General features: G+C 31.0%; 1 protein-coding gene across 1 annotated transcript; it reads left to right on the top strand.

The window, feature by feature from the left end:
• The first annotated feature begins 3,727 nt into the window (after positions 1-3,727).
• Positions 3,728-7,608, top strand: LOC101505739 (uncharacterized). The gene is made up of 2 exons (XM_012713335.3): positions 3,728-6,300; positions 7,128-7,608. The coding sequence occupies exon 1, from the start codon at positions 5,699-5,701 to the stop codon at positions 6,227-6,229; it is 531 nt and encodes a 176-aa protein (XP_012568789.1). The 5' UTR covers positions 3,728-5,698; the 3' UTR covers positions 6,230-6,300; positions 7,128-7,608.
• Positions 7,609-16,441: the final 8,833 nt, after the last annotated feature.

Here is a 16,441-nt window from a genome sequence, read left to right as displayed (position 1 = left end):
TTTTTATCTTCTCATTTCTTTTCTGATCAATTAATTCCTCTTAAGATTGAATGTTTTGCTTCAATATATAGACAAAAACAAGAAATGATTGTGTTCATTATATAAACTTTAAGTTATGGATCTTACACTGGTTTTGCAACAAGATCAAGCAAACTCATACAATTAAGGAAAAGAGGGGTTGGTCTTTTTGATTGAGTATTCGGTAATATTAATAATGTTATACAAAATAAAAATAAAAATAAATGAATGAATGGATGGATGTGGGGAAATGACGTGAGTAAGCAGGAAAACAAGGACGCCATCGGAAGCAGTAAAACACGGAAAGAGACGAAAGCGGAAGCAGTAAAGCACATAAAAGGAAAGTAGTACAAGCAACATTTTATTATAACATTTCTTTATTTTTTTATTTGTTTTTTTTTTAATATTTTTAATGTAATGTAATGAAATTAATATGAACTCGAAATTAGATGACAATTTTTACAATTCGCAGACAAACATATTTTTTTAATTTTTTATTTTTTGAATTATCTTTATTTCGTCGGATAAAATTTAGGTACTAAAAGATCAAAAGAAGTGCTACAATATATTGTTACGATGGATACATCTGGTGGGTTACGATGGATACATACAACTATGATGAATCTAATTAACCTCTTGTTAATATTCTAAAGACGATGGGTCCAATAGGATGGCCTTTGATGTACAATTAGGGAAAATGTCTCGTGTAATTTCTTGGAGAACAAAAGAAGTGCTATAAAATGCTTTTGTGCAAAATCTTCCCATTGAGATTCATTACTTACATGATATTTTGAATGTTGAAATTGTTATTGTAATTATTGAGAAGCCACAAGATGACATAAATTATCTCAAACAACCATTCATGTCTTTTTCTCCCACAAATCCACAAGATGACATAAATTATCTCAAACAACCATTCATGTCTTTGTCTCTCACAAATAAACTCAGTTATTACAATTTAAAAGGATGTTGTAAAAATATCTAGATGTTTTTCTCTCATTGTTAGTCCATAGATCACTTAATCAATTAATCTAGAAAATTGCTTTTACAATTTGATGAAGATAACCTTTCTACAACTAATTAATCTGGAAAATTGCTTTTACAATTTGATGAAGATAACCTTTCTACAACTAATATTGGAAAGAAGATATAAAAAAATCACATCACCTACAAAACCATTGAACTATTTTTTGCGTGTTTGAACAAAGACTTTGACTAAAAAACAAAAAATCATAAAGTTAAAAGTAAAAGAAAATAAATTTATCAAAAAGTTCTTTTTTTTTTGTACAACATACGAATATATTATTTGGACACGAACTTTAATGTTTGATATCGTGTGTATGCGTGCAACATGAGTGATCACTGTGTGTGTCTAGGTATAATACACATTTGTTGGTCTTGTCGATTTGCCTTTACTACTTGTCCAGTTCCTTTTAAATATTAATTATGGGTGTTGAATTTAATGATATATATTGTGATACTACGAAACTCCAATCAAGGAAAATGTCAACTTTTCACTACTATTACTAAATATGCCAAGAATCGGAAATCCACTCTTGTTTTGGTGCGTACAAGTGATTATGTCATAATGACAATTAAAGATATAGTTGGATACTTAGAAGTCGCACATAAGTCATTTATTTTTGTACCAACGAAGTTGAAGCCTTTTTTGATAAGATAAATTATGTATAAAAATACAAATTGCTTGGCCTCGAAGAGTATGCTTCCTGCATCATGGATTTTATAATAATGAGACTTAAGTTGTCTCCTAATTATTTGAAGATAGTCAAATTAAGGATTATACATTAAGCTCTATCTGATGGGAAGTGACATTGTCAACACAACTGGTGGTTGCGATGGATACATACAACTATGATTAATCGAATTCACCTCTTGTTAATATTCTACAAATGATGGGCCCACATGATTACCTTTAATATACAATTGGGGAAAATGTCTCGACTTGTTCCTTGGAGATCAAAAAAAGTGCTACAAAATATTTTTGTGCAAAGTATTCCCATTGAGAGTCATCTTAGTCGTTACTTACATGATACTTTGAATGCTAGAAATGTTATTGTAATTATTGAAAAGCAATAAGATGACTTCATTTATCTCGAACAAACGTTCATGTTATTGCGTCTCACAAATAATCTCAATTATTACAATTTAAAATGACGTTGTAACAAAGATCTAGATTATCGCTTTTATTGTTAGTCCATAGATCAATTAATGAATTAATCAGGAAATATTGGTTTTACAATTTGATGAGGATAACATTTCTTTAATTGGTATTGGAAAGAAGACATCAAAACATCACACCACCTATAAAATAATTGAACCATTTTCTACGTGGTTTGACCAAAGACTTTGATTAAAAAGCAAAAAAATCATAAAATTAAAATTAAAAATAAAAATAAAAGAAAATATATTTATAAAAATCTTCTTTGTTTGTACAGCTTACCAAAATGTTATTTGGACACCAACTTTAAAGTTTGACATCATGTGCGTGCATGCGACGTAGGCGATCACCATGTTTGTTTGGGTATAACACACATTTCTTGGCCTAGTCGAATTGCCCTTGCTACTCTCCCAATTCATTTGAAATACTCATTCTGGTTGTAAAATTTAGTGAGACAAATAAACATACTTTGAAAACTCCTATAGAGGCAATTACAAGTCAACATTCACTACTATTACTCAATATTCCAAGAATTGGGAACCCATTCTTGTTTTTGTGTCTACAAGGGATTATATTATAAAGGCAATTAAAGATATGTTTGCATACTTAGAAGTCTCACATAAATCATTTGTTTGTGTACAAACAAAAGAAACTGAACCCTTTTTTGGTGGGATAAATGGTGTGCAATATTAGAAATTGCTTTGCCTCGAGAATTATGTTTCCTACATAATGACTTTTATAGTAACGAGCCTTGAGTTGTCTCCTAATTATTTGAAACTTGTCAAATTAAATATTTTGTATTAAGCTCTATGTGATGGGGAGTTACATTGTCAACACACCTAGTGGTTCTGATGGATAAAAACAACTATGATTAATCAAATTAAGCTCTTGATAATATTTTACAGATGATAAGCCAAGCAATATGACATTTTATATACTATTCGGTTAAACGTCTCATCTTGTTCCTTAAAATCAAATAAAGTGTTACAATATGCTTTTGTGCAAAGTCTTCTCATTGAGAGTAATCTTAGTCATTACTTACATGATACTTTGAATGCTGAAATTATTGATAATTTAGTGTCACCATGAGAGGTAGACTAGTTTAAGATTTTTAGTGTCACTTTGAGAGGAAGACTATTTTAGTTTAAGATTTGAAGTTGTTATTACTAATTTGAAATTAGATAAGTCTAGAATCATGTAGAATTTCTACATAAGATTTTAGAAGTGTTTTAATTATAGAAAAAATGTAGAAAGTATCTAGAAGTGAGTATTAATTAGAAAACTGTGTTTAGAGTTTTCTATTTATTCTCATTGTACTTACTTCATCAACCAGATTGTGAGATATTTATAGGTACAAATAGAAAACTCTAGATACATCTCTAGGAGTTTCCTAATTAATATTCACTTTTAAATACTTCCCACATTTTTCTATAATTAGTAATAATGAGCTTCAAATCTTAAACTAACGTCGTCTTCCTCCCAAGGTAACACTAACTTGAAGTGGTCACATGTGTTCGTCGCAATAAACATTTTTTTTTCTTACTCAAGGAAAAAGTAAAGAGCATCAGTTTCGTCCCTTTTTCTCTTGCTATCTAGCATAACCTTAATTGTTTTCTTCTTTCCTATAACTATCCCATCCACTTGGAAATTACAATTGAATTTAAAAGCACAATTATACTCGATAAAATCAATAATATCCAACTGTTTGGAATATGTGAGTCCTAATAGTTTACTTATGATATGAATCAATTATGATATGAATCAATCTTCTTCTGCACATCATCAAAATTTTGAATATTGTTTTTATGGCATTTAGCAACAAACTCGTGATTGAAATGCGAGGGTTGTAGAAACATAGCCAGATTGCTTGAACCACCATTTGGTTCATTTATATGGTACGAATCATCAATAAAATTCAACGCCTTTTGGATATCACTTGAGTCATTCCATTCAAGAGTTTATCAACATAAATGATCATCTCTCTTTGGTCAGCCTCATGTTCACACTTACACACCTTGAGAAGTGGGCCTGAAGTAGGGCGTTGGCTTTTGTGTGTGATGAGTACACGAATATCCTCTTTTTTCTCATGTGACCGTCTTGTAAGTAATATATTGTACTCGACACTGAAGAAAGAATCTGTAAAAGCTCCCCAAATCAGAGTCTTCAGTCAATTGCGCAGAAAATGTTTCAATGGTTTTACAAGGCATAATGTAATGAATCCAATTTCTATTAATTCATTAAGTGATCTTGGACTAACAATGAAGAGTGAGCAAATACATCTTGGTGACTACGTCCCTGTAAAATGTAATAACTAGGATTCTGGGTAAGGCGACACAGCACATGAATGGTTGTCCAAGATAATTTAAGGTATCTTAGTACTCTTTCTGATCTTCAAGGCACAAGAGGAGACATTTTCCACAACTAATACTCTTTTTGATTTTCAAGGCACAAAAGGAGACATTTTCCACAACTGTCTATGAAAGGTCGTTCTGTTAGTCCCACTTAATATCAACAAAAGGTTAATTTGATTCATCATAGTTGTTTGTACCCATCATAACTACCGGATGTGCCGGTAATGTCACTCTTTAACACATGGAGCTGCTTAATACACAAACATTAACGCGACCAGCTTCAAACAATTGGGAGACAACTTCACGATCGTTACCATCCAAGGCATTGCGCAGTAAACATACTCCTAGAGTCAAAGCATATTTTATCGACTTATTACTTATCCTATTAGGTACTGTAGGAACAAAAACAAGAGTGGGTTCCACATTGTTGGCAGGTTGAGTAATAGCAGTATAAGTAGACTTCACTGCCTCCATCCTAGCCTTGAAAGTGTGTATACGTGCATAACTAAATTCAACACTCTCAATGAGTATTTCCCCCAATTTCCCTTTCCTTCACTGTCCACGTTTTGCTAGGTTGATTCAATACTTCATCTATGGCTCCCAAGAGATCAAGAACAACAAGCAAGGCATCTTCTTCCAATGGACTAAACAAAGGTAACCCAAACTCTAATCCTTATGGCATTGAATTTAAAAATAGAGAGCAAAAGGATAGGTATGATATGCTTGTTCAAAGAAAAATTGTGCCAATAAGATATGTTGATGAGCTTGCATTGACTGCTTTGGGTCTGGTTGATGATGTAGCATGGATGTTTGAGCAATTAAGTTGGACTTACTTCATGTCCTTGAAATGTTCCACTTTTGCAAATATAACTCTGGAATTTTTTAGCTCTCTTGAGGTAGTAGTGGTTAGAGAGGAAGATTGGGAAACTGGTAGAATTGCCTTTAGACTGTTCAATAATGACCATGTCATGAACTTGTCTGAATTTTGTGCTGTGTATTATTGCCTAATGAATGTGAAAGGCATTTGAACATAAAGAATTTTGTCGCCCACTTGTTTTGGGAGCAAATTACAGGGAATGGCGATTATGTTTCTGCGTTGGCCAAGGCTTCTTATATCCATAACCCTTGCTTTAGATATGTCCAAAGGGTAATGGCCAACACACTTTTTGGAAGGAGAGAAAGTGAGGGGGTTGCTAGGCAGAGCGAGCTATTCTTTTTATGGGCAATCACTAATCAATTTGCTGTTAATTCTGGTTCTTTTTTAGCTAGGCAATTTGATAAAGTTGCCAAAGCAAGCAAAGGGGATATAGTTATTGGTGGATTGATTACACCTATAGCAATATCTCTTGGTTATACTAATGATATTTTTAAGTTATCTCAAGTCCAGGGACACACAAGGATCGATCTCGATTCTTGTATTGCTATGAAGCTCATCACTAAGTTACATGACACATATCATCTGCTGCTCCATGATGGTTCCGCAATAGCTCTACCAAATCCCGCCAGAACCACCATACAGAATAGGGATAATTGGCTACTTTCAGGCGACAATTCTGGAGATGATCAGCCGTTGCTGCAACTTCCTCCTCCTTTTGAGTGCAACAGACCATCCTCAACCCATCATGGAAATTCTGATTTGCACACTAGAATGGCTGCCATGGAGACTGAGCAACTTTGTTAAGGGAGAATGATAACTGCCATGTACAATTGGCATATCTCTCAAGGGCATTTTTCGCCTCCACCATAATACTTGTGAGCTTTCTTACCTCTTTCGTGTTTTTGTTGTTGCTGTTATATTGTGGACAATGTCTGTTTTAAGCATGGGCTATCCGCTATAGATGTGGTCACGGCTGCTCTGCATATCACCGAAGTCAACAACCTTTGCGACTGTTTTTTCAGTTTGAGGAAGGAATTTGTGCACCCTATTTTAAGTAACAAGGGTTCTTAGTAGAAATAAGAATGTTTAATGCTTTGAATTTAGTAAAAAGCTTTCGTATTAACTGTCTTTATTAGTTTTAGTATGTAATTTAGCTAGCGGCTTGTGATTTAAAGTGGAACATCTTAAAGTGGAACTTTTGTCATTAAGTTCTTGTCATTCCTATATATGAGGGAGAGATGAATTTGAAGTTTACATGCAGAATGAAAAGTAATTACAGTTCAGATTACTTATAGGAGTCATACTATTCATTTGATTGTTTCTTTTGATATAAATTAGTGTTGGTCATGTATTTTTTTAATTTAGTCCATCTATGCTTACACAACACGTATTTGGTTTTTAGTTATGCTATTGTGTTTGTATGAATTCCTAGTTGTTTAGATTAATTTATCTGAGCTATACTATTTGGACGATGATTTCATGTGCGATTTGGGATTCTATAGAAAGAGACTTGTTTAATTTATCCTTTGCAACAAGGAAGATTTTATAAACAATTCAAGAAAAACGAGTTTGAGCATGACTATGAGATCCATGGTGAAATATTATGCCATCCTTCTACTCAAAAGCCACCAACCTCGGATCAAGAGAAAAATCGAGGGAGACTTTCTTGCAAAAGATGTTCATATCGATCTTGACAATGCAGATGTTGATGGAGATAACATGCAAAGACTTGAAAAAAAAAATAAAGGTGTTTTCTTCAAGTGAGCGCATGCGAATAGATGCAAAAAGTGCTAGAATAGATAAATTAGCCAATAGAATGAATCAATGACCGCAATGAAAGGAGCATCGAAAGCTAAGGCAGAACGATTAACTATTCATTAAGCAAAGGTATTGAGCATGGTTTTTGTGACTTATTTAGTAAAGGTATCAACAACTACATGTTAATGTGACTTGTTTATTCATGAATTGTGACTTGTTCATGTACCTTCATTTATAAGTAGTATCAACAAATCACAAACCAAAGGTATCGAGCATGGTTTTAAATTGTGGTCCGTAAGTACAATTGCAGTTACAATATTATAAATTTTAATGTCGCTACATCAGCAATAGCGGCTGCATTTGCTCACATTTTTAGACGATATAAATGTGTGATCGGTAACTGTAACTGCAACTACTAGTACAATTTAAAACCAAGGTATTGAACACGATTCCTATTGGCCTAGTTAGTTGCATTTATTAAGCCATCTTTTCTTTGCTAATAAAAACACTATTTTTAGTACAATAGCTACTACTGTATGCATAAGAAAATTTATTATAATTTCTCTTTATATTAGTATCATTTTATTTCATCTTTTGTGCTACTTATGGACCTACGACTTAAAAAACAAGATCTTAAATGTACTTTTTGGGTAAAGGCAATGAATTCATAACTTGCTTCACAATATCAAAATCATACATGTATCTTTATTGAGCTGCTTCCAAATAAGAAAATCATTGGCCGTACGTGAGTTTAAATCAAACAATACTACACTTTTAGGGAAGAGAGTTTTATTCGAATACTATATATTGATTTTTTACTACTTATTCTTCCATTGTAAGATTAACTACTGAATGATTGCTTTTTCCACAAATTGACATTTGCATCAATTAGATGTTTGTAGTACGTTTTTACACGGCACTTTGGACGAAGAAGTGTTTATGCAATTATCTCATTATATTACTTCTAATAATCCTAATTAAGGATATTACCAATCCTCTTCTGACCACTCTTTATTCATCAAAACTTTCAATCTTATTTTAGGAATTCCTCAATAAATCTTTCAAGATCAAAGACTTTTGATATTTAATGTCCTTATATCCTCTAACAGCAGACGAGATCACAATTTTTCAAGACCTTAAAATCCTTTTGATATTTTGTACTTTCATCTCCCAGTCGTGTCTTATTACCAACATATGTTCATCATCTTGTGGGATATTAGATAACACATAGTTGTTAGCTTTAGTTATTCTAACCGAAATAATTTTCAGTTAGTTTTATTTGGTTGGTCATGTTTATTGTTCCTTGTTAATCCTCATGTATATTGTTCGGTTTTCAATTTGGCCTAATTCATCCTTACTAAACTGACTTATTAGGTGAAGGGTGTCACTCTTTATAAACTATTATAGAACTCTGTTTCTTATTCACGTAGGACTTGGTTTTTTTCAATATATATAAACTTAGTTTGTATTAGAATTATCAATTCAATTTTGATTGAACGCAATTATTCAATATTTCAATTTTCTTCTTTTGTTATTAAAGTAATTGTCTAATTTGTTAGAAGAAAGTATACATGGGTATGTTGGTTTCCTGAGTTTTTTAATGATGGTTTCACGAAATTTTAAAGTCAAATATTTGGTACTAAACTCAATATATTATGATTCAAATCACTAGTTTATCCCAATTACTAACATAACTTAGTTTTTATGAGTTGGATTAGGTTGAATGGATTATTGCTAACAATTCATCAACACCGTTAATTAATACGAGGAAATGGAGATATGGACCTAATCATTTCAAATGTTCAATCAAATATGTATACTTTATTAGTTGTGTTTCAACGTACTTTAAAACGTTGAAGAATCTCGTCACAAGAAAAAATCACATAATTAAAAAAGTTAATGTATAAATAGTAATATTTTATGTTACGAGAGTTAGTTTTCTGAAATTGTCAAGAAATTAATTGGACCAATGAAATGTTTGGATGGCCTAACAATGTGGTTAAAACTCAAAAAAGTAAAAGTGTTAAAATTATGTTTAGGCGTGAACCATTTTGAACACATTTTTTTAGTTATACATAGCAATTTTTATGCCTAAGTATGAAATAAGAGGGAAACTAATCGGTGATAATCTAACTATATGCTTCGTCAGTAATATAAAGCTAACAAACTTTAATGGGTGGGTGTTTGGATGTGTTTCATTTTAAGATTTTAATGTTGGTTTTTGAAAAGTGAACTATTGTAACAGGTGGTAGCTTGTAAAAAATTTCCATAAGAATGTGTCATAGAGCACAAAGTTCTTGCCACATATGTAACATCACTAATATCAGTCTGATATTCATTTAAATGGAAAAAATCAGCCAATATTGCACCTTTGAAATGGATCTTTTTAAGCTTTATTTCATTTTTTTTTTATAACCTTTTAAGTAATTTGTGAGATTTTTTAATATAAATAATACTAATTTTAAAATGTAGAACTATGAATGTTTTTCTATATATAATTCAAAAGGTGACTCAAACGCGCTTAAGAAAATCGCACGAGGGAAGTATTGAGTTTATGACATTTGCTCAACAATAAATCCGAATTTGACAAGATGGACAACCATTGTTTGGCAAGAAAATCATTACATCTACTCTTTTTCAAATCGCATCTATCTTTGTTTGACAAAATTTGCTCAAATTGGATCAATGGATTTTCTTTATATCACCATGATTGTAAGCAGTGGCGGAGATTGACTAAAAATTTTGCGGTGGCTGACATAAATTTATATATCAAGTTTTTTTAAAGTATCTAATATCAGGTAAATTACAACTTATTTATGTTTCTTTATTCTAAGCAAACTCAAAAAAATCAAGCATTTAGTGTTTGCTAGAAAATCCCATATCTTATTCAACAAATTAACCAATTTAAGAAACATAAAACATACTTTTAGAATGTGAAAATTAAATGGAAACAAAAATCAAACACCTTGTATGCAACAAAAAAAGTACCATAACATAACATGCATTAGAATTTAGAACAAAACAATATCTTGTTTGTAAAGCTAATTTTCAATCAATACTAACATCTATCCATTCACATTCTAATTCACTTAACAATTGTAACAAGAAAAGAGAGATAGATATTAATCGAGTTGATAACAATGGCATAATAAAGTAAGTAATAAACAATTCTGATGATGAACGAAATTGGGAGATTGATTAAAATTGGAAACCAAACCTTTTGACGAATGGTCGAGGCGACATAGGCGAGACGAGCAGTCAAGCACAAATCAAAAATTAGAAATTGGTTGGAATCTTCGCAGAAAAAGGCGAGGTGAGCAACTGAGCATAGATCGCAATGCAACACAATGGAGTGAGTTAGTGAGCAGCAACCGAGAACATATTGTGACACAACACAACACAATGAGTCAGTGAGTAGCATCGCTGATTCTGGAAGCAAGACTCAAGAGGGAGATAGAGGAAGAGGAGAAGATACAAATGTTAGGGTTTTAGGTGTTATTGTAATTTTCTAATTTAAGTAAGGGAATTTTGATCATTTTACGTATAATTTTTTTTTGGGTGGCCGCGACTCAAGATTCGAGAGTTGTGCCGCTATCGGGCTAATTTACATTAGTTCTAATTTGTGTACACAAAGTTTATTTCTATGATTCTAACTTTTTATGAGAGGATGTTACATATCAAGTCCTATAGTAGTACAAGTGTGTGAAAACACTTTGACTGAATTACATAAATTCTAATAACTCTCTATTGAGAGGATTTTTCGTTCATACTTTTTTTAGACGTGTTATTGGCTTTTTCATAATTTCTTCTTAATGCAAGCAAGTTCAAGAAGAAAATGTCAACCTCCTAGTCAAAAAGTATGAGTTGTTCAAGATGGAAGAAGATGAAGACATTGAAACAATATTTTCCCAATTTCAGACCCTTGTCTCATGATTAAAGGTACTTGAGAGGAGTTATACTATTGTTGATCATGTGAAGAAAATTCTTAGGAGTTTGACAAGCAAGTGGAGACCTAAGATAACTACTATTTAGGAAGCAAATGATATGAATACTCTAAAGCTGGAAGAATTAATCATCTCTCTCAAATTACATTAAATTGAACTTGAAGAAGATGAGCCCAAAAAGAAGAACAAGACTCTGGCCTTGAAATCTATGCAGCAAAAGGTTTCTAAAGGCAACATCAGAATCAGAGGATAGTGATTCAAATGATCAGATCTTGAACTGAGAGGAAGAAGAGATTGCTTTCATATCCAAAAAAAATCGAAAGATGTGGCACAACAAAAAAAAAAAATCTCAAAGATATTCCAAGCAATCCAAGAAAGGGAATGATGATAAATATGACAAGAAAAACATCATTTTCTATGGAATAAATGAACCTCGACATATCAAATCAGAATGTTCAAATATGGAGAAAGGGAAACACCAGATGAAAGATTTCATACCCAAGAAGAAGAGTTTGATGGTTATATGGGATGATTCTAAGGAATCCTTTAACGATGAACACAGATTATGATGGCTAACTTTGGAAGTGATGGCTCATACTAACTTTGCCTCTGGATCCAACACAGATTATGACTTTGGAAGTGAATCAGCAGATGAAGAAGTTGAGGTATTTTTTGACTTTATTCGATCTAATTTAATTACTGCTATAAATGATTCTTTATTTAAATAATAATTGCAAACTGTCTTTAAAACTGAAAAACACTTAGGAAAGAAAATACAAATCTAACTGAAAAAGTTAATGCTTTAAAGAATCAAAGTGTCGAATTTAAAAAAGAAAATGCAACTCTAAAAACTGATATTATTGAACTAAAAACAGAGAATGCAAATTTGAAAACTGATATTGTTGAACTTAAGACTAAAAATCTAACTCTAAAAAGCAATCATAGTTCAATATCAATTGGAAATAACACATGTAACTTTGATAAGTATGAACAAGTATTTCAATATTTTCTTGCTAATGGTATGGAAAGAAGCAAATATGCTTCTATGATTTATAGAGTTAGTAGAAATGGTAAAAGAGGTATAGGATTTGAAGAAACTGTAATTGAACCTAAACATATCCCCTTTGATATCTTGTGTACTATTTGCTCTAAGAAAGGTCACTCCAAACCAAGACCCAACCAAATTTGGAAACCTAAGAATAAAATTATCTTTGTTGTAGATGTCCTCAATAATCAAGTTAAAACACCAATCTTGGTACGTGGACAATGGATGCTCGCGACATATGACAGGAGAAAATTCTATGTTCCAAGAACTAACTTTGAGCAAAAGAGGCACAGTGACCTTTGAAGGAAAACAAAAAGGCCAAATAAATGGTCAATGTACAGTTGGTAATTGTATTTCCCCTTCTATTAAAGATGTCTTGTTGGTTAAAGGTCTGAAGTATAATTTATTAAGTATTTGTCAGTTAAGTGATAATAAGTATGATATTATATTCAATCAAAAAAATATGTAAGGCAATTAGTCAAAATGATGGATCTGTACTTTTTACATGTCAAAGGCAAAACAACATTTATAAGATAAATATGTTTAGTCTAGAGAAATAAGAGGTTAAGTGTCTTATGTCAATAAATAAAGAGAGACTAATTTGGCACAAAAGATTAGGTCATGCAAATCTTAGATTAATTTCAAAATTTTAGAAACTTCAACTAATTAGAGGTATACCTAAGCTTTGTTGCAAAACTGAAATTATATGCGAAGCTTGTCAAAAGAGATAACAAACAAAAAACTCTTTTATCTCTAGGAACTCAGCCTCTACCTCAAATCCCCTTGAGCTCTTACATATAGATCTCTTTGGGCCAGTGAAAACAACATCTCTAAGTGAAAAGAAATATGGCTTCGTTATAGTAGATGATTACACTAGGTGGAATTGGATACACTTTTTAAGAAGTAAGGATGAATCCCACAAAGTGTATCACATTTTGCAAACAAATAATGAATGAAAAATGTCTTAAGATTGTAACAATAAGAAGTGGTCACAGAGGAGAATTTGAAGCAAGTTCTTTGAAAGTTTTTGTGATGAGAATATAATCTCTCACAACTTCTCCTCTCCTAGAACATCCCAACAAAATGGAGTTGTAGAAAGAAAGAATATATCACTCCAAGAAATGGCCAGAACCATGTTAAATGATATGAATGTAGCAAAACACTTTTGGGCTGAAGCAATTAATACTACATGTTATATTCAAAATAATGTCTATATTAGATCTATATTGAATAAAACACCTTATGAATTGTGGAAAGGTAAAAAGTCTAACATCTCTTATTTTAAACAATTTGGTTATACTTGTTATATGTTAAACACTAAGGATAACCTTGGTAAATTTGATTCTAGATTTCAAAAGTGTACCTTCATTGGATACTCTGAAAGATCCAAGGCTTATAGAGTGTATAATAAGGAAACTCATATTGTGGAACATTGTACTTGTTTTTTTTATAATAGTGCAAGTTTATTAGAACCAAATGAAACAAATGCAGAGAAAACCATTAAATCATTTTATGTGTGGGTGACCAAAGACTTTGATAAAAAACAAAAAACAAAAAAAATTATAAAGTTAAAAGCAAAAGAAAATAAATTTATCAAAACGTTCTATTTTGACATCGTGTGTGTGCACATGCAGCACGGGTGATCACCTTGTGTGTTTGAGTATAATACATGTGTTTCGGTATAACACACATTTTTTGGTCTTGTCGATTTTCCCTTACTACTCGTCCAAATTCTTTGAAATATTCATTGTAAGTGTAGAATTTAGTGATGCTCATAAACATACTTTGAAAAGTTCAATAAAGGCAATTACTTAATCAACTTACACTACTATTACTCAGTATACCAAGAATGGAGAATCTACTCTTGTTTTTGTGTATACAAGGGATTATATCATAAAGACAATTAAAGATATGTTTGCATACATAGAAGTCTCAGACAAATCATTTCTTTGTGTACCAACAAAACAAATTGAACCCTTTTTTGACAAGATAAATGATGTGCAATATTACAAATTGTTTTGCCTCGAATAAATTATACTATTAGTTAGTGTACTATATATATACTAAGCAATTTCACTATTGAAATAATTCTTTTAAATACTATTTTTTTTCCTTCAATTTTCTTTCTCTTTCTTAATTAGTTCATTTTATCATTTGACCATTTTCAATAAATCAAATTAAACTCTAATGAATTCTTAACACTAGTGAAACAATAGATTAACTATTTCAAACAAATTGAGTTCCTAAAATCGGTCATGTAATAAGCTATATTATAAATATATTAAAGTGTATATATTAAATTGTACATACTATGTAATAAAATAAACTATTTACTAACTTGTCAATTTCACACTCTAACTGCAATGTAGAGCTCATAGTTCTTTAGGACGAAAAGATCGAAAGAACTTCTAGAAAATAGAGGTTGTTCAGGCAACTGATGTTGATGCATGTTATCCTAGTGCTGATCATGCTCCTCCTTTATATGATTCTCAAATGTAGGATTTTGTTGCTTCTCTTGCTCAAACTTAGGTTGAATATAATAATCATCTTCTTGTTATATCTCTTTGTTTCTCTTTCTCATTTTTTTAACGACGACTCTCCTATTAAATTGTGTAGAGGGTCTAACTAGACAATGTTCCACAATATTTTTTTTTGCTCTTCTAATTCTTACTGGAAAAAAAAAAATTAATGAAAAAATGTAAATAAAAAAATTGAAAAAACAAAAAACTCACATGAAAATTTCAGTAACGAAATTTTCAGTAAATATATTTTAATACATTTATAATTTATAGTAATTATATATGGCTATATTTATTTTATTTTTTATAATTTTATGTTATCAAGGTTGATGTCAATGACGATATCAGTTCTGCATCTTAGATTACAATAGCAATACAAAATTTTGAACTAATAAATAACCTTGTACAATTTAGTGCGACCTGCACCCTATCCCCACTACTATAGCTTATTATGCTTCCAAATTCCAATATTGGTAAAGTATCAACCATTTAAGATACTCAACTCTCCAAAAAGCACAAAACTAATATCAGTCACCATGATAACCATGAGGCCATATACACAACTAAATCCAATCTTTAAAAATGAATATTTAATAAATAACACGAGAATTTTATAGAGATAGATCATGAGAGGAAGTAGCCAAATATCGACACGATTTAGATAATTATATGATTTTTTTTAGTTATCTTTGAAAAGTTAATAGGTAATTTATCCATCATCTAACAAAAATTAGTCATATAAGTAAATTTATATGCGGAGAAAACTTTACTTTATGAATCTCATATGTAAATATACTTATGTAACTACTTTTTATTGGATGTAAAATTAATTATCTATAATTTTTCAAATATACCTCATCTTATTATATATATTTGGTGTGTCTAGAGACCGAAGAAATTGAAGGAGGTCATTAAGATTAGGATTAAATTCAAAGTCATTATCTTTGAATTCTCTAAATATTAAATATATAAAGAGAAAATACTCCCACACTAACTTTTCAAAGTACCAAAATTTAATTGCCATTTGTGATTCGATTAAAAATATATGCTACTATCCTAGGCAATTCTCATGTTTTCATTTAAGAAACTTATATGATGCAGTATACTCGTTGTAGTCTTATTGCTATTGCAAATCGACAGAAGTGATATTGATTTTTGTTGATTACTAGTATTACATAAATTAATCAAATGGTGGGTCAAACAATCTGGGTCGAGAATTCTATGTCACTACAATGAAAAAAATATTCAAAATTAATTATGTCTTAAAGAAAATACATAGTCACGTATTGTCGTATTGATATTTAGTCTGAGCAATAAAGTGGACAACAATTTCTTATAGAATATGTATCAGAACCTTTATCTATGTCTTTTGCTTTTCCATTTCCATGTAACTTACACAGGCAGCAGGTTGCAGACCTGCTCTGCACAATTTGGCATCTTCTTTACGTAACAAAGATTTTAAATCAGCAATTTTATTCCTTTAGTATTTCAATTGTGTAACTTTCCTTCTTCTAGTTTCAAATGAATGATAATAGTCTTTCATATTTATTCGCTTTCTAATTTTTCAGTCCTCGGTTCATTTAAAAAAAAGAGAGACATTATTTGATTTCTACAAAAAAAAAGAAAAACAGCAAATTTGTTGTATCCTGACAAACTTTTTAATTAATATATCACTCTTTCAACTATTAATTTTATTTATATTTTATTATAGAACGAGTATTAAACAACACTTCAAATTAATATTCAAAAT

This window comes from Cicer arietinum, chromosome 3 (genome assembly GCF_000331145.2).
Source record: "Cicer arietinum cultivar CDC Frontier isolate Library 1 chromosome 3, Cicar.CDCFrontier_v2.0, whole genome shotgun sequence".
NCBI lineage: Eukaryota > Viridiplantae > Streptophyta > Magnoliopsida > Fabales > Fabaceae > Cicer > Cicer arietinum.
Note: the sequence above shows the minus strand (reverse complement) of the source record. Positions and strands in the feature narration are given on the sequence as shown.